This window comes from Scomber japonicus, chromosome 20 (genome assembly GCF_027409825.1).
Source record: "Scomber japonicus isolate fScoJap1 chromosome 20, fScoJap1.pri, whole genome shotgun sequence".
Taxonomy (NCBI): domain Eukaryota; kingdom Metazoa; phylum Chordata; class Actinopteri; order Scombriformes; family Scombridae; genus Scomber; species Scomber japonicus.
The window spans coordinates 13,406,947-13,430,568 of NC_070597.1; the positions used below are offsets into that span (position 1 = coordinate 13,406,947).

At 39.8% G+C, this 23,622-nt stretch overlaps 1 protein-coding gene across 1 annotated transcript in view; it reads left to right on the forward strand.

Annotated features, from left to right (window-relative positions):
* Positions 1-23,622, forward strand: part of kcnh4b (potassium voltage-gated channel, subfamily H (eag-related), member 4b) — a 38,646-nt gene that overhangs the window by 4,506 nt on the left and 10,518 nt on the right. The window contains exons 2-11 of the mRNA XM_053340876.1: positions 5,472-5,705; positions 7,388-7,519; positions 8,056-8,183; positions 17,650-17,890; positions 18,795-18,952; positions 19,343-19,544; positions 19,927-20,121; positions 20,515-20,714; positions 21,010-21,259; positions 21,592-21,806. Of these exons, the coding sequence (XP_053196851.1) occupies positions 5,472-5,705; positions 7,388-7,519; positions 8,056-8,183; positions 17,650-17,890; positions 18,795-18,952; positions 19,343-19,544; positions 19,927-20,121; positions 20,515-20,714; positions 21,010-21,259; positions 21,592-21,806 (1,955 nt within the window). The remainder of the gene's footprint in view (positions 1-5,471; positions 5,706-7,387; positions 7,520-8,055; positions 8,184-17,649; positions 17,891-18,794; positions 18,953-19,342; positions 19,545-19,926; positions 20,122-20,514; positions 20,715-21,009; positions 21,260-21,591; positions 21,807-23,622) is intronic.

The following is a 23,622-nucleotide window of genomic DNA, read 5'->3' on the forward strand; positions in this document are numbered from 1 at the left end:
GTGTTTTTATTTGTCTACTTTATAATGTTGGATTTCTATGTTAAACATGGCCAAAGGTTTTTTATAGCTTGCCAACTGATGTCAGCTCACTGCTGCTCATATTTTAGACTGGATTCTGGCTCGAACATGAACGGAAGTTGAGTTTTTGAGTAAAGAAAGAGAAGAAGTGACTTTGTGCTTAAAATGGCCTGTTTCAGGCAGAGGCTGAACTGATAGATCAATACGAATTAAATAAGAAGCTTTTTAACTGTAAATCATGCATCCAGTAGGGACCCGGATTAAAAATATAGACCTAAATGTGCATAATAAGGCGTGATGTGCCATTTTGGGAAATACACTTGTTTACTTTCTTGCTGAGAGTTACATAAGCAGATCAATATCTAGCTGAAGCCAGCAGCACATTAGCTTAGCTTAGAATAAAGACTGGAAACAAGGGGAAATAGCTAGCCTGGCTCAGTCCAACTTTTGGAGAAAAAAACAACAACAACAACCTACCAGCATGTCTTAAACTCACTAATTAATTAGCATGTTATTTCTCCTTGTTTACAGGGCCAGGCTTTCCTGTCTTTATGCTAGGCTGCTCATTTGAAGAAAACATGGCACATCCCAAACTAAATGAAACCTCTCTGAATCATTCAGAAAACTTCAATGACCGGTCCAATCCGCAGTGTGAAGCAACACAGTTAGCAGCATTAAAGTTTTCCCTTTTCTGTCTGATTAACCATTAAAGATCACATATTATACTCATTTTCAACAAATTAATATAGGTCTCTGAGGTCCCCAAAACATGACATTTTTTGATGAAAATACCTCTGAGATTATGCTTTCTGGCCTGCGTCTATACCCTGTTTCTATCCTGTTCTGGATGGGTTGTTTCTGTGTCTGTGAAAATGAGCTGCTGCTCACTGTCTGTGGCTTTCCGGCTGTGACATAATACAAGATTATACGACTGCAACAGGAGAGACCAATGACTGTTGACAGTATTCATATTCACAGCTGCAGTAGCATCACTACAATTAGTATTATAGTGTAACACTAAGTGTATCTGTAGACCAGAATTGATGTATTGGCCTCAGCTTGGCTTCACACAAATTGTGCCCAGTGGGCCACAACAGCTTTATGGCCAGAGCAAGTTAGCTTGACAAAAGTTAAGTTAGACATGTCTATCAAGTTCATTTACATAACGTTACAGCAGTAACACAAACATATTGGCAAGTCTCGGGTGTGCATGCCCTGGCCATACAGCATGCACAGAATGCCATATTAACTGTGTAACATGTTAACGCCAAGTTCAACAGGCTAATCTACTAAATAAACAGTGAAACAGTGCAAAAGATGGAAAAATGTATAGCTTCCAAGGCAGGCCACAGACAGCCGATCCAGTATTGATGCATCCTTTAGTTTTAATGCAGATTCTCCTTTGTACCGGCCCACATTCAGAAAGAAGTTTGAAGTAAAATGGTTTATGCACACATAAACACAGTTTTTCAGGGGACATCATAAAATAAAGTGAATTCAACAGATCTTCACGTCCTTTATGACAACAAAAAATGGAGTCAAATCTGAATGGAGTCTTTGCAGGAGGAAAAGCGAGTAAATGACCTTTTCTAATAGTTTGGGGGTCTCTAGACACACTCAGGACACATATGTATGTTGAAAGAACATGAAAAAGTGTATATTGCATAATATGTGACATTTAATATAGTCTACAATGTGATTAATGACTACACCTGTCCTTGACCTGTTTAAAGGACCGATTTAGGGATGCTGAGTAGAGATGTACCTATTCTTAGGTAAATATTACATAAACCAGAGATGTGGTTGCTCTCCAACACCCCTTGCTGGCTCACTGGGCCAGCAAGGGGTGGAATTTATAGAACATGAAAAAGAGGGCATGTTTTTTTTTCCAACTGGATAGGCTATCACATTGTGTTCAGCCATTGTTTCTAGGGCGATTTTTTTTAGATGTGAAAAGCAGAGCCACAGTTCCAGAGCTCTGTGACTTTGCTTGCAAAAAAAAAAGCTTCATACATGACAGGAAGCGACAGTTATCAGTCTCGCTTCATGCAACCAGTGCTCACAAAGGTCTACAGCAGAATATAGCTCAGAAAATATTTCAGTCTCTCCATAAAACTAAAACTGCTACAGTAGCGAAGCACAGAAATAGGCATAAAACCTCCCCTGCCTGTTGATGGATCCGACTAATGCTTGTCTCTTTCTATAATTCCACAGTGACAGTTTAGTTGCTGCTCACTGCGCACTCAAGAGAGGTTGTCACCGCTCAGAAAAAGACATCCCTTATGGACTGCTTTCTGTTCAGTCTGGCCAATTAAAGTGCTAGATTGTGGAACGCGTGGTAGCAGCTGCTTAATACTCCTTCTTAGTCTTTCTCTCCATGGAATCACAAAAATTCAGACCGCTCTGTCTGTCTCTCTGCTTGGCATTCAGAAAATCTGGAGTCTGATGTTTTCACTTAAGCAGTAGGAAAAAAAAGTCAGTATCTGTGGGTGAAGTTTGATGCCTTAATCTTTTTAATTTTTGTCTATAAACTGAAAGAAATATAAAAAAAGTATAACCGTTCCTTAAATGTGTAATTACATCTGCTCTAATATGTACATGAGTGTCTTTTGTTGAGTAAATCCCATCCAGGGATACTCGTACCTTCTGCATTGAATAGGAGGTACGTAAAAAGACTGAGGAGTAGCACAATTAATTTAAAATCAAAAACAATACATAATTATGGATTGATTCAAAAGGATATATAATAGAAATAATAAATTAATTGATAAATGTACAGGTTTGTGTGAGGATATGTTTTTTATTTATTTGGATCCCCATTAGCTGTCTATCTTTATCAAAATCATCATTAAAATAATCATCAAAATTCCTGTTCCAATAGACCAACTGCACTCTCTCTCTTCTCTCTCTCTCTCTCTCTGTGTGTGTGTGTGTGTGTGTGTGTGCGTGCATGTGTGAGTGATTGTGGGTTCAGGAAAACTAGTTACCAAGCTTGGAGGAAAGTCAAATTGGAAAGCTAGAAGTGATGGATAAACGTCTGAAATTCCCAGCTTATATCATTCTAGGTGGTAGTAGTACAATTTCAAACATGACCAAACATATTGAAAAGAGAAAAAAACTGACCAAGCCTAAACACTGACAATTCCTAGGTCACTACATTTTGTATTGATCCACCGTGGCTACTGTGTTTTCTCTGCTGTGAAGTACTTTTCAAATTCCACAAAGCCAGAAGGTGAAGGGTACTTGAGGCCATTTGAGGGAGTTGTAGTGTGAGTATGTTGGACAAAAAAGGTTGAGAACCTGTTATATGAGGTCCATGCTGTGTCTACAGAGAATGGACTGGATAACAGAACAATTTAATGTAATCAAAGACAAATACAATACACGGCTCTGCAACAAATACTTGTGAAGCTCATAATGGGTTGTTTTTTTTGGTTGGGTTTTTTTTTAGATACTTTTCTAGCTGTTGGTTTAATTGTATTGTAAATTTTCTATTATGTCCCATTCATCAAATCTTGCTTGAGTGTGCTGCTGTATTCTCCTATGAAATGTTAAAAAGAAGAGCTGAGCATAGACTGCTTATAATGTGCTGCATTTCAAAGCTCTTCCAGTGGTAGACCATTTGTAGTTCTGGTAGACAAAAACCTGCTTTAGCTTATCAAGGTCACAGGCAACAACGACAGGAAAGTGTGACGTCAAGCTATACTTATCACCAGGATAAATGTGTGTGGGTATTCAGAGCAAATGCCTGTTAGTGCTGCAGCCTGAAGTTAGTTAGAGGGCTGGTGCTGTGTGTTTATTTCCTGCAGCCATAGCTGAGCAAAATACAGCAGGGAGTCAACACAGACTACAGGCCAGCTGCTGGTGAGCTGTCCATGGTGCTGAAAACATGGCAAGCGGAAAGTCAAGATGCTTTTTGGTGCTGAATGAACAGCTCAACTGACATGCAATATCTATATCACATGATCCTCAGTGCAAATAGAGGAAAAAGCCAGCACACTAGACTTCATATTCCACCACTTTATATTGACATTTAAATATATGGCTCCTATGGATCTTCATCAGGTCACGGTGGTATATTGCATTTTGCCATCCACAACAAGCACAGCACAGCACAGATAAACATACAATGAACAGGTGAAGAGAAAGGTCACTGAGAATATGCCAATATTATATTAGATGCTCAAATTAGGCTGAGTCCAATCTTGATCTATCTGGATCAAGATTTGAAAAGAAGCTGTTTTCATGAGCTGTACAGTCACATGATATTACTTAATTTTAAATATGAATATTTTTTGTAGTATTGAGGTCAACCACTGTATATTTCACATGGAATGAATTGCACATAACATACTTTAATGGGGTAATATTTATGTATAACCTAACCTAACCCCCTTTCTTACAATTATCCAAATATAATTAAATTGGCTATCAAGTCATCAGTAGTTTACATTAAATATTTTATACATATATCAATATAATATTCCATTCTTTTTTCTGAAGGTGAGTTATGTGGACAGGAGGTCTTGTAATTACTCATGTGACTACTGGAAATGCATTAATTAGTAAGTAAAGGTAATCCATCCATATGACATCAGGAGGAGTTATGTAAGATGAATAAGATATTAAGAGGAAAATATGAACCTATCCTTTCAAAACCAAAAAGATGATGAAAATGGAAATACAAATGCTTGAAACACATACTTAAGTATAAAATTCTTTAAATCACTGGTTTGTCTTTGGTAAATGAAACAAAGTCTGTCCAAAGTCAGTGATTCTTAAAACTTTCTGTTCTTTCTCCTCATTAGTAAAACCTTCTTTTCTCTTTCATTCACATTTCACATTTCTGTTCTTATTCCACTGGGACTTTTCCTTTTTGCTGCATTGCTCTATACAGGTTAACCACATCCAGTCAATTAAGCCAGAATAACATGAGGATCAATCACTAACCTTTGTGCTCTTTCTAAAACCACAGTCAGCTGTTTTAATATCTTCCTGTGTGCAGCTCAGAATCCCCTGAATCTCATACAGCCGCCCTGACCATTAACGTGACTCAGTTCAGAAATCAGACGATTGCAGCCTGGGGGAAATTAATTTAGCCCTAAACTGAGTCCACACCAAAGTCCGATTCATGTTTACTTTGAACTTGTAAACTAGTCTGTCTGCTGTTGAACTAACCCTACAAAGCTTTGACACACGTTCAAAGAGCTAAACAAACTTTGATTCTAGTGCAAAGAACAAACTGAGCATCAAACTTCAGACTGAAACATGATGCAACTTGCTGTGCCTTTTTCAATTTGAGTGAAAAACCTTTAAAATGTCTGTGTGTTTATTACTATAGTGGCTCTTAACATCAGCCTTGAACATCAACTCTTTCACAGAAGCATGTCTTTCACAAAACCCTGCCTCCACTTCTTTTAACACCTCTTTACCTTCTCATGTCACCCTCTCAGACAGTAACTTCCTGTTGGGTAACGCCCAGGGCCAACGTGGGTACCCCATTGTCTACTGCTCAGATGGCTTCTGCGAACTGACAGGCTTCACGAGGACTGAGGTGATGCAGAAGAACTGCAGCTGCCACTTCTTGTACGGCGCTGACACCAGTGAGCACATTGCCCAGCAGATGGAGAAGGCTCTAGAGGGCCGAGAGGAGTACCAGGCTGAGGTCCACTTCTACAAGAAGAACGGTAGGTGAATGGAAAAAAAAGATAGGAAGGAAAAATCATAATGTTTATTATAATTTGTAGAGCTCAGCAGATACTCCACCACCTTCAAAATTCAAGGTGGTGGTGTAATTAATGTTCCTGTCATCTTTTGTTCAAATGAAAGAACTTGGTAAATCTATTCTAATAACTGAGACTTTTTCCTAAATCCTCTTCTGATTTGATCAGGCTGTAATAATCTGTTTCAGTTTTTGAAGTGACATTAAATTCTCTCATTAAGCTCATCTCAGCACATTTATTTTAGGATGAGCCGAACATTTGGTTGAATTATGAGTCTTGACAGTGATGCAGAATTATAAATACAGCACTGCGGTGTGTACTTCTTTGCAAACCATCAGGTCGAGTGAAGCTCATCAGTCCATTAATCCTGTGACTTGATGGCACTAAGTGTAGAGGTGCTACAAGGATTTTCAAGCTCCAACTCATTCTCTGTGACATATATAAAAGTCAGTCATACTTTCTAAATGTAGAAAACGCAGGACCGTCCTATACAAACCATGTGTGTATTTGTGTGGGGGTGTGTATCGCTATAAGCTTGTTTTCATTACAGTAGCTTAAATCTTATATTTGACTAAATCCTTGTAACTCATCCCTCTGACAAAGCCCTGTACTTAGACATATCTCACAGGTGCTTTATTTTATCATTACAATTATTCATGACTTTGTCAATCAATGTCTTTCTAATGATGTCCCATCATTGTTTTCTGTTTCTGTTTTAATTAGTGCATTTTAAATATATAAGTGTAGCTATTGGGGTGCTGAAGGACCCCAATCAAAAGCACCCAATTCCACCTATGCAGTTTTAATAGATGGCACTATTCATTGAGTTCATGTTTGCTATGGGCACACTAATGAGGGGAAAACATGTGTAAAAATAATATAATGCTGCTACAAGAGTGACGGCTAAACAATTAAGACAGTGAAAGTTTAATTGAAAGAAAAAGGAGATTTTGGGCTTAAGATTTTTGCAGGTTCTCCATGATAAAGTCAGGCAGTGAAGAAATTCAGTAGATTCACAGACACACACACACACACACACACACACACACACACAAATAACCTCTCTCATATTGGACAGTATTTATACCCACAGTCTTGTACTAAAACATCGCCATCTACACTGTTTTCTTTTTTTTCTCCATGTCTATGCCTAAAACACACACACCCACACACAACTACACACGCACGCACGCACACACACACACACACACACACATGGACACACACACACACACCTACACAGTAACACACACACACACTAGAGGCATTACAGGAGACTTGAAACCAGTGTTTGGTGGCAGGGTACAGTTTCTGCAGAGTTGCTAATGAGCGTACTGGGTTATGGTAAGGTCTTGGATCCATGGTGCTCCTTTCCTGCCTGACTTGTTATAACCACCCCCATACTTGCTCTTTCTCTTTGTGCACAATCCCCCGGAACATGATCCATATCTAATTTATATATTTTTAGAAAGGCCAGATCCATGGTTCAGATATGGTGAGAGCTGACATGACAAAAGACATATGACAGGCCATGGCATCAAGAACTCAGATCCTTTTAAAGAGGTACTCCAAACAAGGAGAAAGGAGGATCAAATAAAATGTAAAAAAAATCCTGAAGTAAATAAACATTTTTGGTTTTTTTCCAGGAATGGCGTTCTGGTGTCTTTTGGACATTGTACCCATCAAGAATGAGAAGGGTGAAATGGTTCTCTTCCTATTCTCATTCAAGGACATCACTGACACCTATGGAAAATGCCACCACAATGGCAAGAAGGAGGGTAAGCTACAAGCCCTGTTTACAAAAAACACATTACTTGCTTACTTTGAGCATGATTTACGAGCGGGTTGTCTCCTGGCCCCCAGCTTTCATTTTCTCTGTGCACTCTTGTTCATCACTGTCACATTCTACCCAGCAGTTTTGTTTGGGCCTGCATTCGTTCACTGAACTCAGACAATGTTTTTTGCAATGGGGAGTTTGATTTGGGCAGTGGTGTGTCTTCAAGTGGAACCCGGGCACAGTCTGCTGCAAATACCAAGTGATACGCCAGGGGAAACAGGCTGTCATGGTGGTATAATGCAATCGAATGGGAGTCAAGTCTGACTGTCAGTTTCATGGTATTTTTTGTGTCTCACTTGTGCAACAGGAAAAAATGATCCATTGTAAAATCCTGACAGAGATCATGTCACGTTAGACAACACAATATTCTCATCAGGTGTTTTCAGTGTCCAGCTCCCACCAAATTTCTTGAGACACATCCTTGTGATCTGATGTGATTGGCGTGCACTGATTTGAGTGTCTTCGTGACTATTTCAGAGGACAAGAGGCGCAGGAGGAAGAGCAGCACTCACTTCAATGAGGCCAGGAAGCGTGGACGCACCATGCTGTACCACCTGACCCGCCAGTTCTCTAGGGGAGGCAAAAGAGAGGTCAACCTGGGCAGTGTGAGTACACCTTTAACACTCTCACGTACTTCCTGATTGGTTGCTTGATGGTGATGGTATTTTTTTTTTTTTTGCGTGTCTTTACATATCCTCTAAGAACATACACAGTCAGGAGTCACTCAGACATGCAGCGCCCTCATTCTTCTCCCTGAATTATTAATGTTAATATCTAAAAGATGAGTTTTCACTAAGACAATATGAGGGAAATCTTGACCCAGATTCCCATAGTGTGGCTTATCTCAGTGGAAAATTCATGAAATGGATTTTCTATTTTTAAGCCTGAATGATTTTCATCTTGCTTCTGTTGCATTTTTTTTTTGCATGTGACCTGTTGTTTTCTGGCTCTAAATGGACAAACAGCAAGGTCAGCATGTCAGCAGTAGTTGCTGGGAGGCACGAGGTGGTTGTCACTACTGGTGAGGTGTTATTGGTCATGGTGAATGCTGGGTGCATTATCATCATTACTTTTTTGGGAGGGCGGGACTGTCTGGACATATTAACACCTGCAACCAGCAGGAGCTTCAAGATACACTAGGTCATTTTTTCACCAGCATGTTGGCCACAGGTCAAAATAAGGCTGCTGTCTTTGACACTTATGTACAGTATGATGTATTTTGGACAGTCTATGACCATCAGTCTCGTTCCATATGGATTTCAATTGTTTTTCAACCCTTTTCAGATAAGTGTGTCATTTTCCTTGTGCAACTGCTTTTCTGTCATCTGTTTTTCAAGAGTGTTTGTCTTTCAAGTGCCTTAAGAGGCTATTTGTTGTGATGAAATACACCCCAGCTATAGTCTGTTTTATTGCTACTTGTCTTATTTCTGCAAACAAAGGCCTTCCTGGGCTCTGAATAATAAAATCGTTCTACCATCCATTGCCTCCAAGCAATGTTATTCATGAGAACAAACTCCTTAGTTGCTCTAAGATACAAAACCAGAGCAGTTTTTTTCAGCTGAGATAATCCTGCCCCCCCCTCCCCCCCCCCCGTAGAGGCTCAGTAACCAAATGGATCTGAACTCAAACCTGTCTTTGGCAATGTTTCCTCTCAGCAATTCACAATATTTCAGCGGTAAATGAAAGATCTTTAAAAAGGTTGAAAACCTGTGACCCACACACAGTGTGTGTGTGTTCGTGTGTGACTGATACGGGTGGCTAATAATAGCATTTGAAAAAGAAAAAATGTGAAAGCAATGAAAGTGAAACGTGAAAGTGTATTTTTTGAGAGATTCATTTTTACCTTTGAGGTACTTAGAAACTAACACTGTTGTTCATTTTAGCACTCAGATCAAACTGAATTTTACCATTGAGTACCACTAGAACATTTTTGTGGCATACCATTTAAACTGACCACAACAATTTGAGATCATGCAGTACTAATATTTGATCTACCACCAAAACTACCACAAAATCAAATTGCCTCCAATTCCAGATATTTTATAGACTGGCCTTTTATAACACTAAGAAAAGGGATTTAAAAGTGGAAATGCTTAATTTACTGGCATGTATGACAAATAATACATTTCAGAAATATACATTTACCATATTTATCTTAGAAAACATAGATGTAGGTAAGTGTAATTAGGGGCCTAAACAACATTGACTTCATGCAGTACTGTACTGTACTTGGCAGTGACAAATACCCTCACATGAACCTGTAAGCAGCTGACCTGAATCCTGTTAACACCTCCAGAAACAAAAGCTCTCCCGTCGCTTTCAGACCCGACCTGCAGGTGCCATCGTGGGAATCAATGAGCTGCACATCCCCCCTGTCTGCCAAGCCTCCTGCTGTCCTGTTTCGAATCCCACCTACATACAGATGGCACTGTTAACTGGCACCATGCATACGCCTACTCTAATCTTGCATACACATACATCAAGACAGTAAATGATGGCTAGCCCTCTGAGGAGAGCTGAGAAAAACATATGGCAAAACATCAATACACATCAGTGTTACACAGAATTAGATGTACAATATTTATCATTCAAATTTAATCCCAGCATATTCGGCGGTGTGAGACATTTTCACACATTCAGTTTGCAGTTTGCAGTTTTTCTTTCTCTTTCTCACACACACAAACATGTAGGCATACTGTATGAAATCCATAAATCAGAGATAATATGTTCACAGCCTGCTCTCTTTTTCAAGCATACACACAGTCCTGCAGAAATGTCACTGTTCCCCTGTTCCAACTCTACCATCCGCATAATAACTGTTAATTCCCACTGAGATTATAATTTTCTTCTTTAAGGTAGACAGGGCCAACAACATCTTAATGTCTGACAAGTTAGTAGAAGAACAATCTATAACTATGGAAACTTCAGAGCTTGGCCATAAAAAGTCAGCAGACAAGTAAAGACAGAATAAACACATTCTAGTTTTAATTGACCCTCTCGACTTTTGAGTCACTTTGCTGTAAATTCCACGCAGAAGAACAAATACCTTAACATATTTTTGTCTAATTTAATTGTAACCCTGGGGTTCACACTGATAAGAAAAACAATAACATCCAGCAGCATTACATGTTCACAGCAAGCTTATAAAAACCAAAATGTATTAAAAATGTAGGCTATCAGAGTCATGTGCAAATAAAAGATCTACTAGTTAGAAAATGCCTTGAAGATGGTGTTTTGTTCTCACTGAATCTTTCGACTGTGTCTTGTGATTTCTACTCTTGACTTTGGAAAACCTTTATCTTGCACACCTGTCACTGATGTTAAACAGATACAATGCTGCTTTGCATTCAATATTAGATTCATATGCAAATCCAATGACATCTAACACACCTGAGGTAAAATGTGTTAATATTTGCCTGCTTGCATGCATGGGAATACCCTAACACCTTACCCTATGTAGTTTTGTTTCCGGTAATTTTATACATGTGCAGTTCAGTACATGTTATATATCAGTGAGTATTAATTACGAACCAAAATTCAGAAATAGCCCCGTGATAATCTGGTTGCCGATTGACCAGTCATCTATCCTAAAACCTTTGCCATTTTCCACACATGCAGGTATGTTAGTTTTTGGATGAAGATATCATTTTCAGATAATAAGTTTCACTTCACAAAATTGCCTGTTTATGTATTCATAAAACATGAATTAATAATGTGAATTCTGAGGGTACTTCACTGCGACTGACAACGAAACGAATATGAAGCAGAAAATGTGATGAAGGCACCGAAGGGTTGCAACTACAGTAATGAATATTTTCATTATTGATCCATTTGGATAATTTATCAGACTTTTTTTTTTTTTTATTGTCTATGAAATGTCAAAAATGTGAAATATGCTCATGACAAGTCTTATAAGCCCAATGGAACGTCCTCAGATGTCTCAACAGTCCAAATGGTTTAATTTAAAACCATATAAAACCAAGATATAAATAAATATTTGACATTTCTGTTACATTATATCACTTAAACAAGGAACCAATAACAAAAATCGTTGTGATTAGATTAATCAATTAGTTGATAGACAGAAAATTAATTGACTGATTGTGTCAGCTGTAGAAGGGCACAGACAGTTATTCTGGCTTATGGACTTTTTTTGTTTGTCTTGTGTTGTTTAAATTCTACTGTCACCTCCTTCAACTAGGGTCAGAGCTAAGGGGTGGCTTCTGGAGCTGTAACCCCCAATGTTTTCTCAAAATCCCTGAATCTGTTTTTTTTTGTTTTTTTAAGAAAATTCTGGTTGAAGTCACTTTTTCTGAACAGTGACTCCAACCAGCTGCTGACTATTTTCTGTGGTGCTCGCAGCTTTGTTATTATGTAATGACATTTTGATCTGACTGGCATCGATACAGTTAATTGGAAGTCTGGTCAAAAAGACACGTTTTTGTTTTTTTTTCTAGCTCGCAATATCCCTTAATCATTTTAAAGCACTTAATAAATAATTTACTCAGTAACCATACTCATTTACAGTAACATGAATACTACTACTGCAATCAAATTAAATTCTGCACATGTGAACCATCCAAAAACAAACATTGGTGGTGCTCTGGGCCGCTGCCTTCAACCACATTATGAACCTTATTGAACAAACTTTTTCATTATTAAACCGTGTTAAACAATATAGATTGAATATATGTAATATTACCATAGATTATAATAAATTAAGTGGAAGTATCTCTTAAAATGTAGTTTTGATTTAAAAATGTGTTGACAACAGTTTCTAATGTCGGTGCAGACCGTTACAGGTAACCATAGCAACGATAAATGGGTAACTAGCTTAAAGCTTAGGTTAGCTCTGGTTTACGGACAATATCTTTAACCATAAGTTAAAAACAGTGCAAACAAACTTTAAACATGACGGAACGTTTGACAATTTGGGTAAGTATATGATATATAATGCTGTTCTCTCTAAGGCATCTTTGCATAAGAAAATGGTTGTCTCCAAGCTAGTAACGTGCCCTTGGCGAAGTCATTAGCATTAGTTAAGTTATTTTATTCATGAGAATAGAGAGTAAAGTCTGGTAAAGAAAGCATGGTTCTGTCTCTTCATCTCTCATCCCCCTGCCTCTTTCTCTGCTGCTTTTTACGCGTTTTCTCTCCCTCTCCATCTGTCACTCTAACCTCATCTCCTGTTGGCTTCATCCCTCTGGATCTCGCTGTCTCTCTCTCTCTCTCTCTCTCTCTCTCTCCCTCTCTCTATTGTCTATCTCTCACTCTGCACACCCCATTTTCTTGATCTATCCGTCTTCCTCTGTCTCTCATGGTAGTGCAATTCAAATACTGAAGCACTCCATCCACTTCAACTTCACTAATGCCTAAAACTGATCCTGTGCAATTTAAAGCAAGTGTACTTTACCCGAGTGCCTCTATCTCCTGCTTCTTTATAGTTGTGCTAAAATAGATTTCAAACTCTGCTCAATCTGTATGACAGATGTGATTTGTAGATATCTATAAGAGGGTCAGTGACAAATAAGGGTTGGCAAGATGATCAATTCAAAAACATATTGTAAATATTGTAAAAAAAATATATGTAACCAAAAAAAGAATGATAAATATTAAATATTTCATACACCTACAGTGTATTTAAGTGTACTTATACAAATAATAACGTCATTTAAAAACAGTGAATTAAAAAAGTATTTCTACATTTAAATTTTAAAGCATTTGTCAATATTGATCAGAATATATCCTAAAAACAATCTTTCATAAATAAGTTTTGACAAATTATTTCAAATTTGTTAAAAAAGTGGATTACATTTATTCCATGTTTTAGTTCACATGTATTTTCCTGTATATAATCAGATTTTTATGAAAAAATAACCCAAGAATAATAAATAAACATACATCATTCATGGGGTAAGGTGTGACGTGAAAATCAAAGTGGATGGTTAAAAATACACAAAACATAGGCAAATACATTACATTACCTATAAGATACACCAACATGCATTGGCCAAATTGGCACAAAAGGGTGCTGAGTTTAACCGTTTACTTGGTATGCATATGCTTTCATCCATGGTGTAGCACACCATGGATGAAAGCATATGTTAAATATAATATAAAATTACCTTTTTCCTCTCCAAGAATATCAGTGTATGTAGGGAAAACCAGAGAGCTCCTGTTATCATTAATTTTCTTTAAGATCCATGGTCAGTTTGTAAAATATGATGCACTGTTCACCCAGCAGGCAGTATATCAGAATTAGCTCAACCAGCTGTATTAAAGTGCTATTTACACACCAATGCACCGGTAATTATAATGAAAGGTAATTTATTATAACACTGACAGCTGACATCTTTATGCAAAATAAGTACTTTCAATCTTGATATTGACATATATAAAGCACATTTTGATTGGAGGGAGACTTTAAAAGTTTGAATACTGAGGACTTTTACTTTTAACAGTGTTTATACATTGAGATATTGCTACTTTTGTCCACCGTGACCATCCTCCCACTCTATTACTATATATTTTTTCCCATTCTTCTCTTTCTTCTGCTTTTTCTGTTGCCTCCTCCATCTCTCCCTCACATTGCCTCTCTGTTTCTCCCTGTCTTAATGCTCAGTGGCTGTTAGCTAACAATGTGCTCCTCTTCCTCCACACCACAGACAGATCTTCTTTGACTTGGTCTCTATTTGTAGCCCGTTGGCCTGCCAGGCAGAAGGAAAAAAAAGGAGGGAGGGAGATATACCGTCTCATGAAAACATAGACATGCATGGAGATCTTTAAATAGGAGTGCAGCCATAAAAACTCAGAGAGACACAGGCAACAAGTTACTGCTTAAAATGTCAATAATTTACACAGATATCTCCAAATGTACGTCTGTTAACCCTTTACATAGTGTTCATATTCTGACTCATAATTAGTCTCTACACCTATTCACATTCACACACACAAATAAACTCCCCCCATCAGTCATTAATAAATATAAATAAAGCTCTTCTATTTATTTATGGGGGGGGGGGGGGGGGGGGAATACATTTATAATCACTATTTTATGTTCCAGGAGAACATTTGATAGAATATGAAGAATAAAACAGCATATTTGAATAGTGCTTTTTGAATTTTGTTCATTTGCATATACAAAAATGTGTTTTGTATATTGTGGGTTACATTAGGGAAAAGTCCTGCTAAAAGAAATGTGTATATGATGTTTTTACAGCTCTAAAATGTAAAAAATGGGTCGAATTTGAGCCTGAATAGTAAGAGTTAACTGATTACAGGGGTTGCACATTTCCACACAACACTTCATACCTTATCCTGAGACTTTAGATGCAGCATATGTGTTACACTGTGCTATAATACACCACATCTCAAAAAAAAGATATATTGAGTTTATCTTTCTCAGGTGGCTGGATACCAACACAGTTCTACTCTCACCGAGTTGTTGTTTATGTCTGTCCTGCTGCTTTTGATGCTGTCAACTCACGAGCGAATCATCTGTCGAAACCAATTTAAATCGTGCTGACACGCAGCTAGTGGATTTGATTTCAAGCTGCTCTGTTTCTTCGCAGAGAGCCACTACATTCCCTACTTTAATGCCCCTTGATAAGAGGCTATGAAAGCAATCCAGAGGCCTCTTGAGTTATGATACATACAAGTCTCTCATCAGGCTTTCCTTTCCTCTTATCTCTCTACTTTTCTTTTTTTTATGCCCTCCTCACACTCACACACAAACACGCTCTCAGACAGTGAATGTACCATATATTTTTAGTCTGTTGCTGTAACTTGTTTCAGTGTAGAAGAAAACCGGACTCTCGGATTTGAAGATTATGTTGCAAGCCTGAACTATACGATTAAAAGTATCCACACTTTAAATTAAACCCAGCTGCAACAATAAAACAAGACTAACTGAGTAGTTGATTGACAGAAAATTAATTTAAAATGTCGAATAATCATAATTTTTAAGTTAAAGTGCCAGAAATGTAATGATTACAGTATTACAGTATTTCTTTGGCACTTTATGTCACAAAAATTGAATATCTATGGGTTTTGCATTGTTGGTCAGATAAAAAAAGAGATTACAAGATGTTATCTTTGATTCTAGGAAAATAAAGCAGGTATTTTCTCGAAATGTTGTAGGCTAAACTATGAATTAAGCAAATAGATGAAGACAGTGTACCAACTGGGCAATTCAAAGAAGATGACTAGTATTTCTTCACAGAGTCATCTGTGGTCATTTTGCAGTAACAAATGTTCGGCCTGCTGCCTGATGACTCTACAGTAAATAAGAAGTGAAGTAATATTTTAGATGTAAATTTAAAGCTGAGGATCCTCTGCGATGGTAAGCTCCACCTCTTGCGCTCCAGGGAGTGGAGGAGCGAGTGAGTCACGTGGTAAGCCATGGGTCTCCTCCTCGCCCCCTCACGTCCCCTCATCAAGGACAGGCTTTTGTCAGCGGGGGAAGCCCAAAGCCTGCTGGGAAATGTAGTGGGGACGAGTAAGCCACGGGGCTATAGCTTGAGTTAATGAAGTGCGAAGATCAGCTGTAGCTGTGTGACACACGGTCCCATGTGTCCCCGCAGCGCCTGGGCTTTTCTTTTCTAATCATTGCAATGTGCTGGTCTGACGGCCTCGGCCGCTAAAGGTCATGCAGGCGACCTGACCTCTGTGATGTAAGGCAAATGAAAAAAAAAAGAAACAGTCAAGCTTTTTTCTTACTTTGTTTCTGACTATCATTACTCACAGCTGTCGATGGCCGTCAGCATCTTCTAGATTTTCCACTGAAAATGAAAACCACAGAGATGGAGAAACTGTCAAGCAGCCATAATGCACACAGTTTAAAAGTTGTTTCAGTGGGGGAAAAAATGTACACTACATGTTCCCTCCTCATATAAAACACTGACAACCCCACCCCCCACATTGAGAGAGTGTGTCATTGTTCTCTGATATTAATGTAAAGAACAAGAAAACGTTGCCCACAGTCTCCCCATTACTTTCAAACTGAGTCGGTCCATTCTCTCTCCCCGAGTCACGCAGGCAGTTTAAAATCAATACAAGGAAATCCGAGGTTAAGACTTCATTAACCAGCCTCCTTGCTTCTTGCCTTGCCTGTTTGTGAAGTGACCACATTGTTTCTTTGGGTGGATTATGCTCATTTATCTCCTCTTTCAGTGTATTATTTATAATACACTGTAACAGCTATTTTTTATTTATTATCTGTAACAGCTATTACCACTGTTACAGGTAATAGCTTCTCCTTCTCCTGTCTCCAGAAAAACACATGGCTAAGGCTATTATCTGCCAAGTGCGCAGAGCCCCATTTGGAGAGCCTCAGTCTCATTATGTGCTGAATGGACTCCCCCTAACTCATCAACAATAGCAATTCATACTGTTTTCAATTGGATTTTCTCAGCGAAGAAAATAAATGATCGGAATGAATGAGCATAACTCTCAATAATAACAGAGACGCATGGTCAATGTCCCCGTCCCCGTCGTTTTTCTTATAACAGGGCACGGGAGGGGGGAGGGGGGGGCGGCAAAGTCAAGCGGAGGTCAAGTCATGTATGAAATTATCAGGCGTCAATGTTGGTAATAAGTCGTCCCCTCCTCCTCCTCCTCCTCGCTGACCACAGTCCTATCTCTGTCATTTCATATTTCCAAAGTTTATCGCTGCCTATGGGACGCTGTGAAGAATAGATAACCAGCCGCATTACCATATTTTGTTTCACTTGAGTTGCCCCACCGCACTGAATCATCAGTGGTCGGAGCACAGGAGAGGGTGCTGACATTTATATTGTCTGTCTCTGCAAAAATCTGGGCACTGCAATGTCCATCTGATTATCATTTATTTTCACAGCACTCCACCTCGTGACCATCTGCTCATCAAGTTGTTCATTAATGCAGCTTGTCTAATGTGCTTTTTAGTGTGTGTTTTATAAATTTAAGCTGATCATAAAAGAGGCTGTAATTATAGGACTTTCTCTCACATCTTACAGCTAAATTCCCTTTATAAATAATACACATGTTAGTGTTTTTACCAAGTCTTTCACTGTTTATTTATATTTCCAACAGAGCATGATTGACAAGCCTACAATACCTGACTACAAGGTTGCGACAGTGCAGAAGTCTCGCTTCATCCTGCTCCACTACAGCTTGTCAAAAGCCCTGTGGGACTGGCTCATCCTGCTGGCCACCTTCTACGTCGCAGTCACCGTGCCGTACAACGTCAGCTTCACGCCGTACGACGACAGTGTTACAGCAGGACGCACCACTATAGTCAGTGATATTGTGGTGGAAATGCTCTTTATTATAGGTGAGTGTTTAAAGAAGTCACTGAGGAGAAACTTCTTAAGCGTTTTGTATCAGCCACACTTAAGGTTCTAAAAGTTTAGTCACACCCACCCATGTGGAGCTCTCAAAATCTGAAACACTATCACATTTTGGGGTTTTCAACTTAATTTTATTATGTGCTGACACAACATTTCCTACCTTCATTTTCTTGCCTCCTATGGCAACAAGAGAAACCCAGGCATCCTTTTCCCCAGATAGTTCTCCCAGTTCCAGGCAACCTGGGTTTTGTAGTCCCTCAAGGACAACCTGGGTCCCTCCCGGGGACTCCCTCCCTAGTAAACCTCCAAAGGAAAGCACCCAGGGGATGAATTGAGGTGCTTGAAACTCAACATGCTCCTCTCATCATAGACAAACAATGCTTTCATTTGGTGCAGCGTTAAATGTGAAAATCTTTAATTAATTTCAACACCATCATTATCGTCATCTTCATTTCTGAACCTCTCATTACCAAAATTCTTACTGAGGAGCCATCGTCTCCACTAACACTGACAGCTGGAATGACAGATGAGGTTTTGCTACATCTGACCACACACTCAGAGGTCGGCTTGACATGTTCTTGCCACATTTTGACACTCGGTCGGATTAGATTGTGGTGTGGAAGAGTTTTGTTCATTATGTAAGCTCTTTTTCTTTTACTTTATACAGCTCACATGAGGCTGAATGGTCTCCGTTGCTACTCAAAATTTCCAAAACAAACATCTTACATCTAAGTGTGCATCAAATATAAATTAAGCAATGGGAATGAATCTGAGCTTGTGATCTTCCACAATAGTGACGTTTCTCTTCTAGCTTAATCGATATGAATATGGCTATTCTGTCTTTTTTGTCATGGTGGAAAACGTTGCTTTCACCTTTGTATTTTCCAGACATAATCCTGAACTTCCGCACCACCTTCGTGAGCCAGTCAGGCCAGGTGGTGTATGAACCGCGCGCCATTTGCATTCACTACGCCACCACATGGTTCTTTGTGGACCTGGTGGCTGCCCTGCCCTTTGACCTGCTGTATGCCTTCAACATCACAGTGGTGAGTATTCCTGGACAGAAATGTTGTGTGTTTAGCTGTTTTTTCACTGCCCTCTGTGACCGCTGACATATACGGAAAGTTGATGACTTATAAAAAATGAAAATGCAGTACTTTGAATTCATAATGTTGCTGTTGTTTCTGCATGTCTGCCTATGTGACCAGTAATCTTTTATTAGTGATTCAAACATCAGATAAGCGAATTTGTTTGGGCAAAGCAACATTCAGCTGTGTATATTCACTATATGTACAGTTAAGTCTGTTTCCAGGTATCAACAAGGCAAGGGGGCACTGGGTCCTAAAATCTGAGCAACCTATCTTTCCCGTACTGCTGCCTCTTCCCTCCAACCCTTTCTCTTCTTCTCTCACTCTCTCCTCTACTATCCACCCCAGACCACCTTGGTCCACCTGCTTAAGACGGTGCGCTTGCTGCGACTCCTTCGTCTGCTTCATAAGCTGGACCGCTACTCCCAGTACAGTTCCATGGTGCTGACCTTACTCATGTGTGTGTTTGCCCTGCTGGGACACTGGATGGCCTGCATCTGGCACATGATTGGACGCCATGAGCTAGAGAACAGTGAAACCTGGGAAATAGGTGAGTCTGAGTGAGGTCTTGCTGAAAGCTGAGCTTTTTATGTATGAAAATTGGATTTAGGGTTTCATCCAGTAAGTTTAGGAAAATACACTTTCCTCTTTCAAGTAATACCTCCAACAATCTGTATGGGTATGTATGTATGATTGTGCATACTTTTGTGTCTATGTACTCTGTCCATAGGGAGGTTAGGTCATATCTGCTAATTAACATTAAGAATTATTTATCCCTGCAGGAGCCAATCTAATTCTGCCCTGTCCCACATCAACATATCAGCCTCGTGAAACTGCTGACAATCACTTAGATGCGTGCACATCTAGAGGACATGTAGACAAAAAGACAGTATAGACCCTAACCTCCCTCATGCTCTCCCTTCTCATTCAAGGATGGCTCCATGAGCTGGGCAAACGTCTGGAGACGCCCTATATCAACAGCACGGTGGGTGGGCCGTCAGTGCGCAGTTCCTACGTCGCTGCCCTCTACTTTACCCTCAGCAGCCTGACCAGTGTGGGCTTTGGCAATGTCTGTGCCAACACTGATGCTGAGAAGATCTTCTCCGTCTGCACCATGCTTGTTGGCGGTACGTCTGACACTAGGGTACATTCTCCCTCTGTCATTCTGGCATAACGGTGCCTCTGTTTGGCACGCAAGGGCAAGAAATTCAGCGGGAAGTGGGTTGAATGGCCTTTAAGATTCAGCTTGTTACCGTCTGAGGCGGCAATTATTAGTGCAACAACCCAGAAGACTCTCATTGTGTGTTTACTTTGCTCCTTAATGAAATTGCACTGTGGATCAATTTTTCAACTCATTTATTGTCTTTGTTACAATTTAAACCATCCAAATTGTAATAGGCTAAAAGAAACAATACAATATTCAGAGATTCATGAACAAGCTTGGGTTATTTTTTTCTTCCAAGGGTACAAAACTTCCAAGGGGGTTTTCTTCATGCCATTTCTCTACATCTCTCCTGCAGCACTGATGCATGCTCTGGTCTTTGGTAATGTGAGTGCCATCATCCAGCGAATGTACTCGCGCCGTTCTCTCTACCACACACGCATGAAAGACTTGAAGGACTTCATCTGTGTCCACCGGCTGCCCCAGCAGCTCAAACAACGCATGCTGGAGTACTTCCAGACCACGTGGTCTGTCAACAATGGTATAGATGCCAATGAGGTAGGAGTTTCTTTCTTTGTTGTTGTCACGTAATACCTTTCTACACACTACTAACTGTTCTCAAGAAACCTCGAGGCAATGTTGTGACAGCCTTTGAGCGATAAAATCTGCTCTACAATCCATTCACAACCTTTTGCAGCTGTAATTGTTCATGATCTTTCACAACACATGGCCGCCAGTACACCATCAGTTGACATCCTATTGAAATTCAAAAGAGTGTAACTGGTGGCAACACAGTCCATTCCCTAATTGCCAATCAGTGTCACACCTCATTGCATCTGTCACACATTCCCAGCTCCTGCATGACTTCCCTGATGAGCTACGGGCTGACATCGCCATGCATCTGAATAAGGACATCCTCCAGCTGCCGGTCTTTAAGGGGGCCAGTCGTGGCTGCCTGCGCTCGCTCTCTCTCCATATAAAAACCTCCTTCTGCGTCCCTGGGGAGTACCTGATCCGACATGGTGATGCACTGCATGCCAACTACTTTGTCTGCTCCGGTTCTCTGGAGGTTCTGAAAGACAGCATGGTGCTGGCCATATTAGGTTTGTATTGTGATCAAAATGAGTTTTTGTGTAAGGCTCTTCACTGCACTGATGGGTAAAACCGTGGTAGTAAGGTGCTTTGGTAGCCGTGACACACATTATTTGATCTTTCCCTTCCTTGACATTCATTCATCTAACACTGTGAAAGTGTCTGTTGAACATTAATACACACTAAGACCTTCCTATAACACCAACCATTAAAACTCATTAAATTCTGCCCATTTTTTTTGTTTGGTTGTTGATGGGGTTTTTTCATCATGTTTGTCTTTGTTTAGTTGTTCAGTGTAGTATCAAGTAGAGCATGAAATTGAATGTTATTGTCTGGGTTTTAGGAAAAGGGGACCTGATTGGATCTGACCTGCCCGCAGCAGACCAAGTGATCAAGACTAATGCTGATGTGAAGGCCCTTACCTACTGTGACCTCCAGTATATCAGTGTGCGTGGACTGAGAGAGGTGCTGGAACTCTACCCTGAGTATGCCAGCGTGTTCGCCATTGACATCCACAACAACTTGACCTACAACCTCCGAGAGGGCAGCCAGGACGAGGTACCGAATGAGAGAGAACACAAACACACACACACACACACACACACACACACACACACACACACACACACACAATATATTGAGTCATCTGTTTAAACTCGTGTGTTAATTATTAACTCTCAAAATTTTACTTCAGCATGTTTAAACCTATGTGTCCAACCCCAACCTGGAGAAGTGGATTGCACTGTCAGGCCTCTACCTTCAGACCTATCCAACTTGGGTGTCCCACCTGAAGACTAAGTGAGGCATGCAGACCCCCTGACCACAATAAGGTGGCAATCCCTCGGGGGGGGGAAACTGAAAAATAAAAATAAAATAAATGAATAAAATAAAATGAAATGAAACATCCTTCATCCAGATTTTATCAACCAACAACATAACATTTATCTTAACTGGATGGCCTAATTCTCAAATAAATTTTAACCTAAAGTAGGACTTCACACACAATATTTACAAAAATGAAAGGTAGTCTTCTCAAAATCTTCTCAAACAATTTTATAAAACACAACAGATATACAGCAGAACATTTTTTTTGTTTGTTTGTTTTTTTTGTTTTTTGTTTTTTTGTTGGTAGCTTAACAGGCTGCTTTGGGGGAGCACTTGTTGAGGGGATGGAGGGAGCTGGTGCAGGAGAATCAGTGCTTGCTGATGCTAAAGGTGCAGTATTGCTAGCTGCTGTGATTATGAAAAAAAAACAGTACAGAACTACAGCCTGGGGTGGGGCTTTACGTAGGGGTCCGTCCATAGACTGTATAAAGGGTCCGTCAGACACAGGTCACTTGTCTTCAGCCTTCCCCCTCTTGCCCCTGCGTAGAGCCGGCCTCGATTACTGTACACATTTATCTTTAGATCCTACTTTACTGACTTAAAAAATAGACCTCAAAATTGTAGCTCAGCAGACTTTACACCGTCACCATTCCCCCTTTGGATGTCTGACTATGAAATACGGCATACAACATAACAGACAACACATGCGTGCCCCCCTAAGGTGCCTTTGTCACTCTCCTTGACAGTTGTTCTGCCACAGTGACCAAAGGGCCGTTGGTGGCTTGATTGTCACACCAATTACCATGCGTGGGTGCCACTGTCAGGCAGCCGTATCACTTCCCTGTTACCACCCCAAAGCACAGAGGGATGACATTACACCCAGACACCGACCTCCTCTCAGTACTGACTGTTACCTCTCACAGTTATTTAAGGAAGCATTATGTAAGGCAAGATAATCCTCCATCTGTGGGGAAAACACACCTGTCGATGTTATACATATAGCTGTGTATAACATTGTTGTGTAATCTGTTTAAAAAAGGTATCTTGAGGTCATAAAATAAGATAACAGCATTAATTACAAAAAAAGTTCAATGAAGTTCAGCGTCTGTTTTGCGTGGCATTTTACTGAACCGTACCATCAAAATAAATTAATGCCATGATGCCTTTGATGTGTGACTGACAAAACTGACAAAGCTCCCCCAGGATTTGCCCAATCTCCTCCTTAATGTCAGTTTCAAGTATTTTGTACATTCCTCTTGGTTCCCACAGGCCTTACTCACTGTTTGAAGGTTTTGTGGCTCATTAGTTTATTCATTTTGTTTGCTTTGGAACATGAAGGATAGGACATCTGTGCTGGCCGTGTTAATTACTGCATGTCTTTTTGTCTGCCTAGGCCAAGCAAACACAGCTTTATCTACTTATATCTACTTTGACTGGTTCTGTATAGATGCCGTACTCATACATTACAATCTTGAAATTTCAGTCTTTAAAATTAGAAGCTGGTGGATAAAAGTTGCAAGTCTGCAGGTTTTTCTGGGATGTGGCTCAT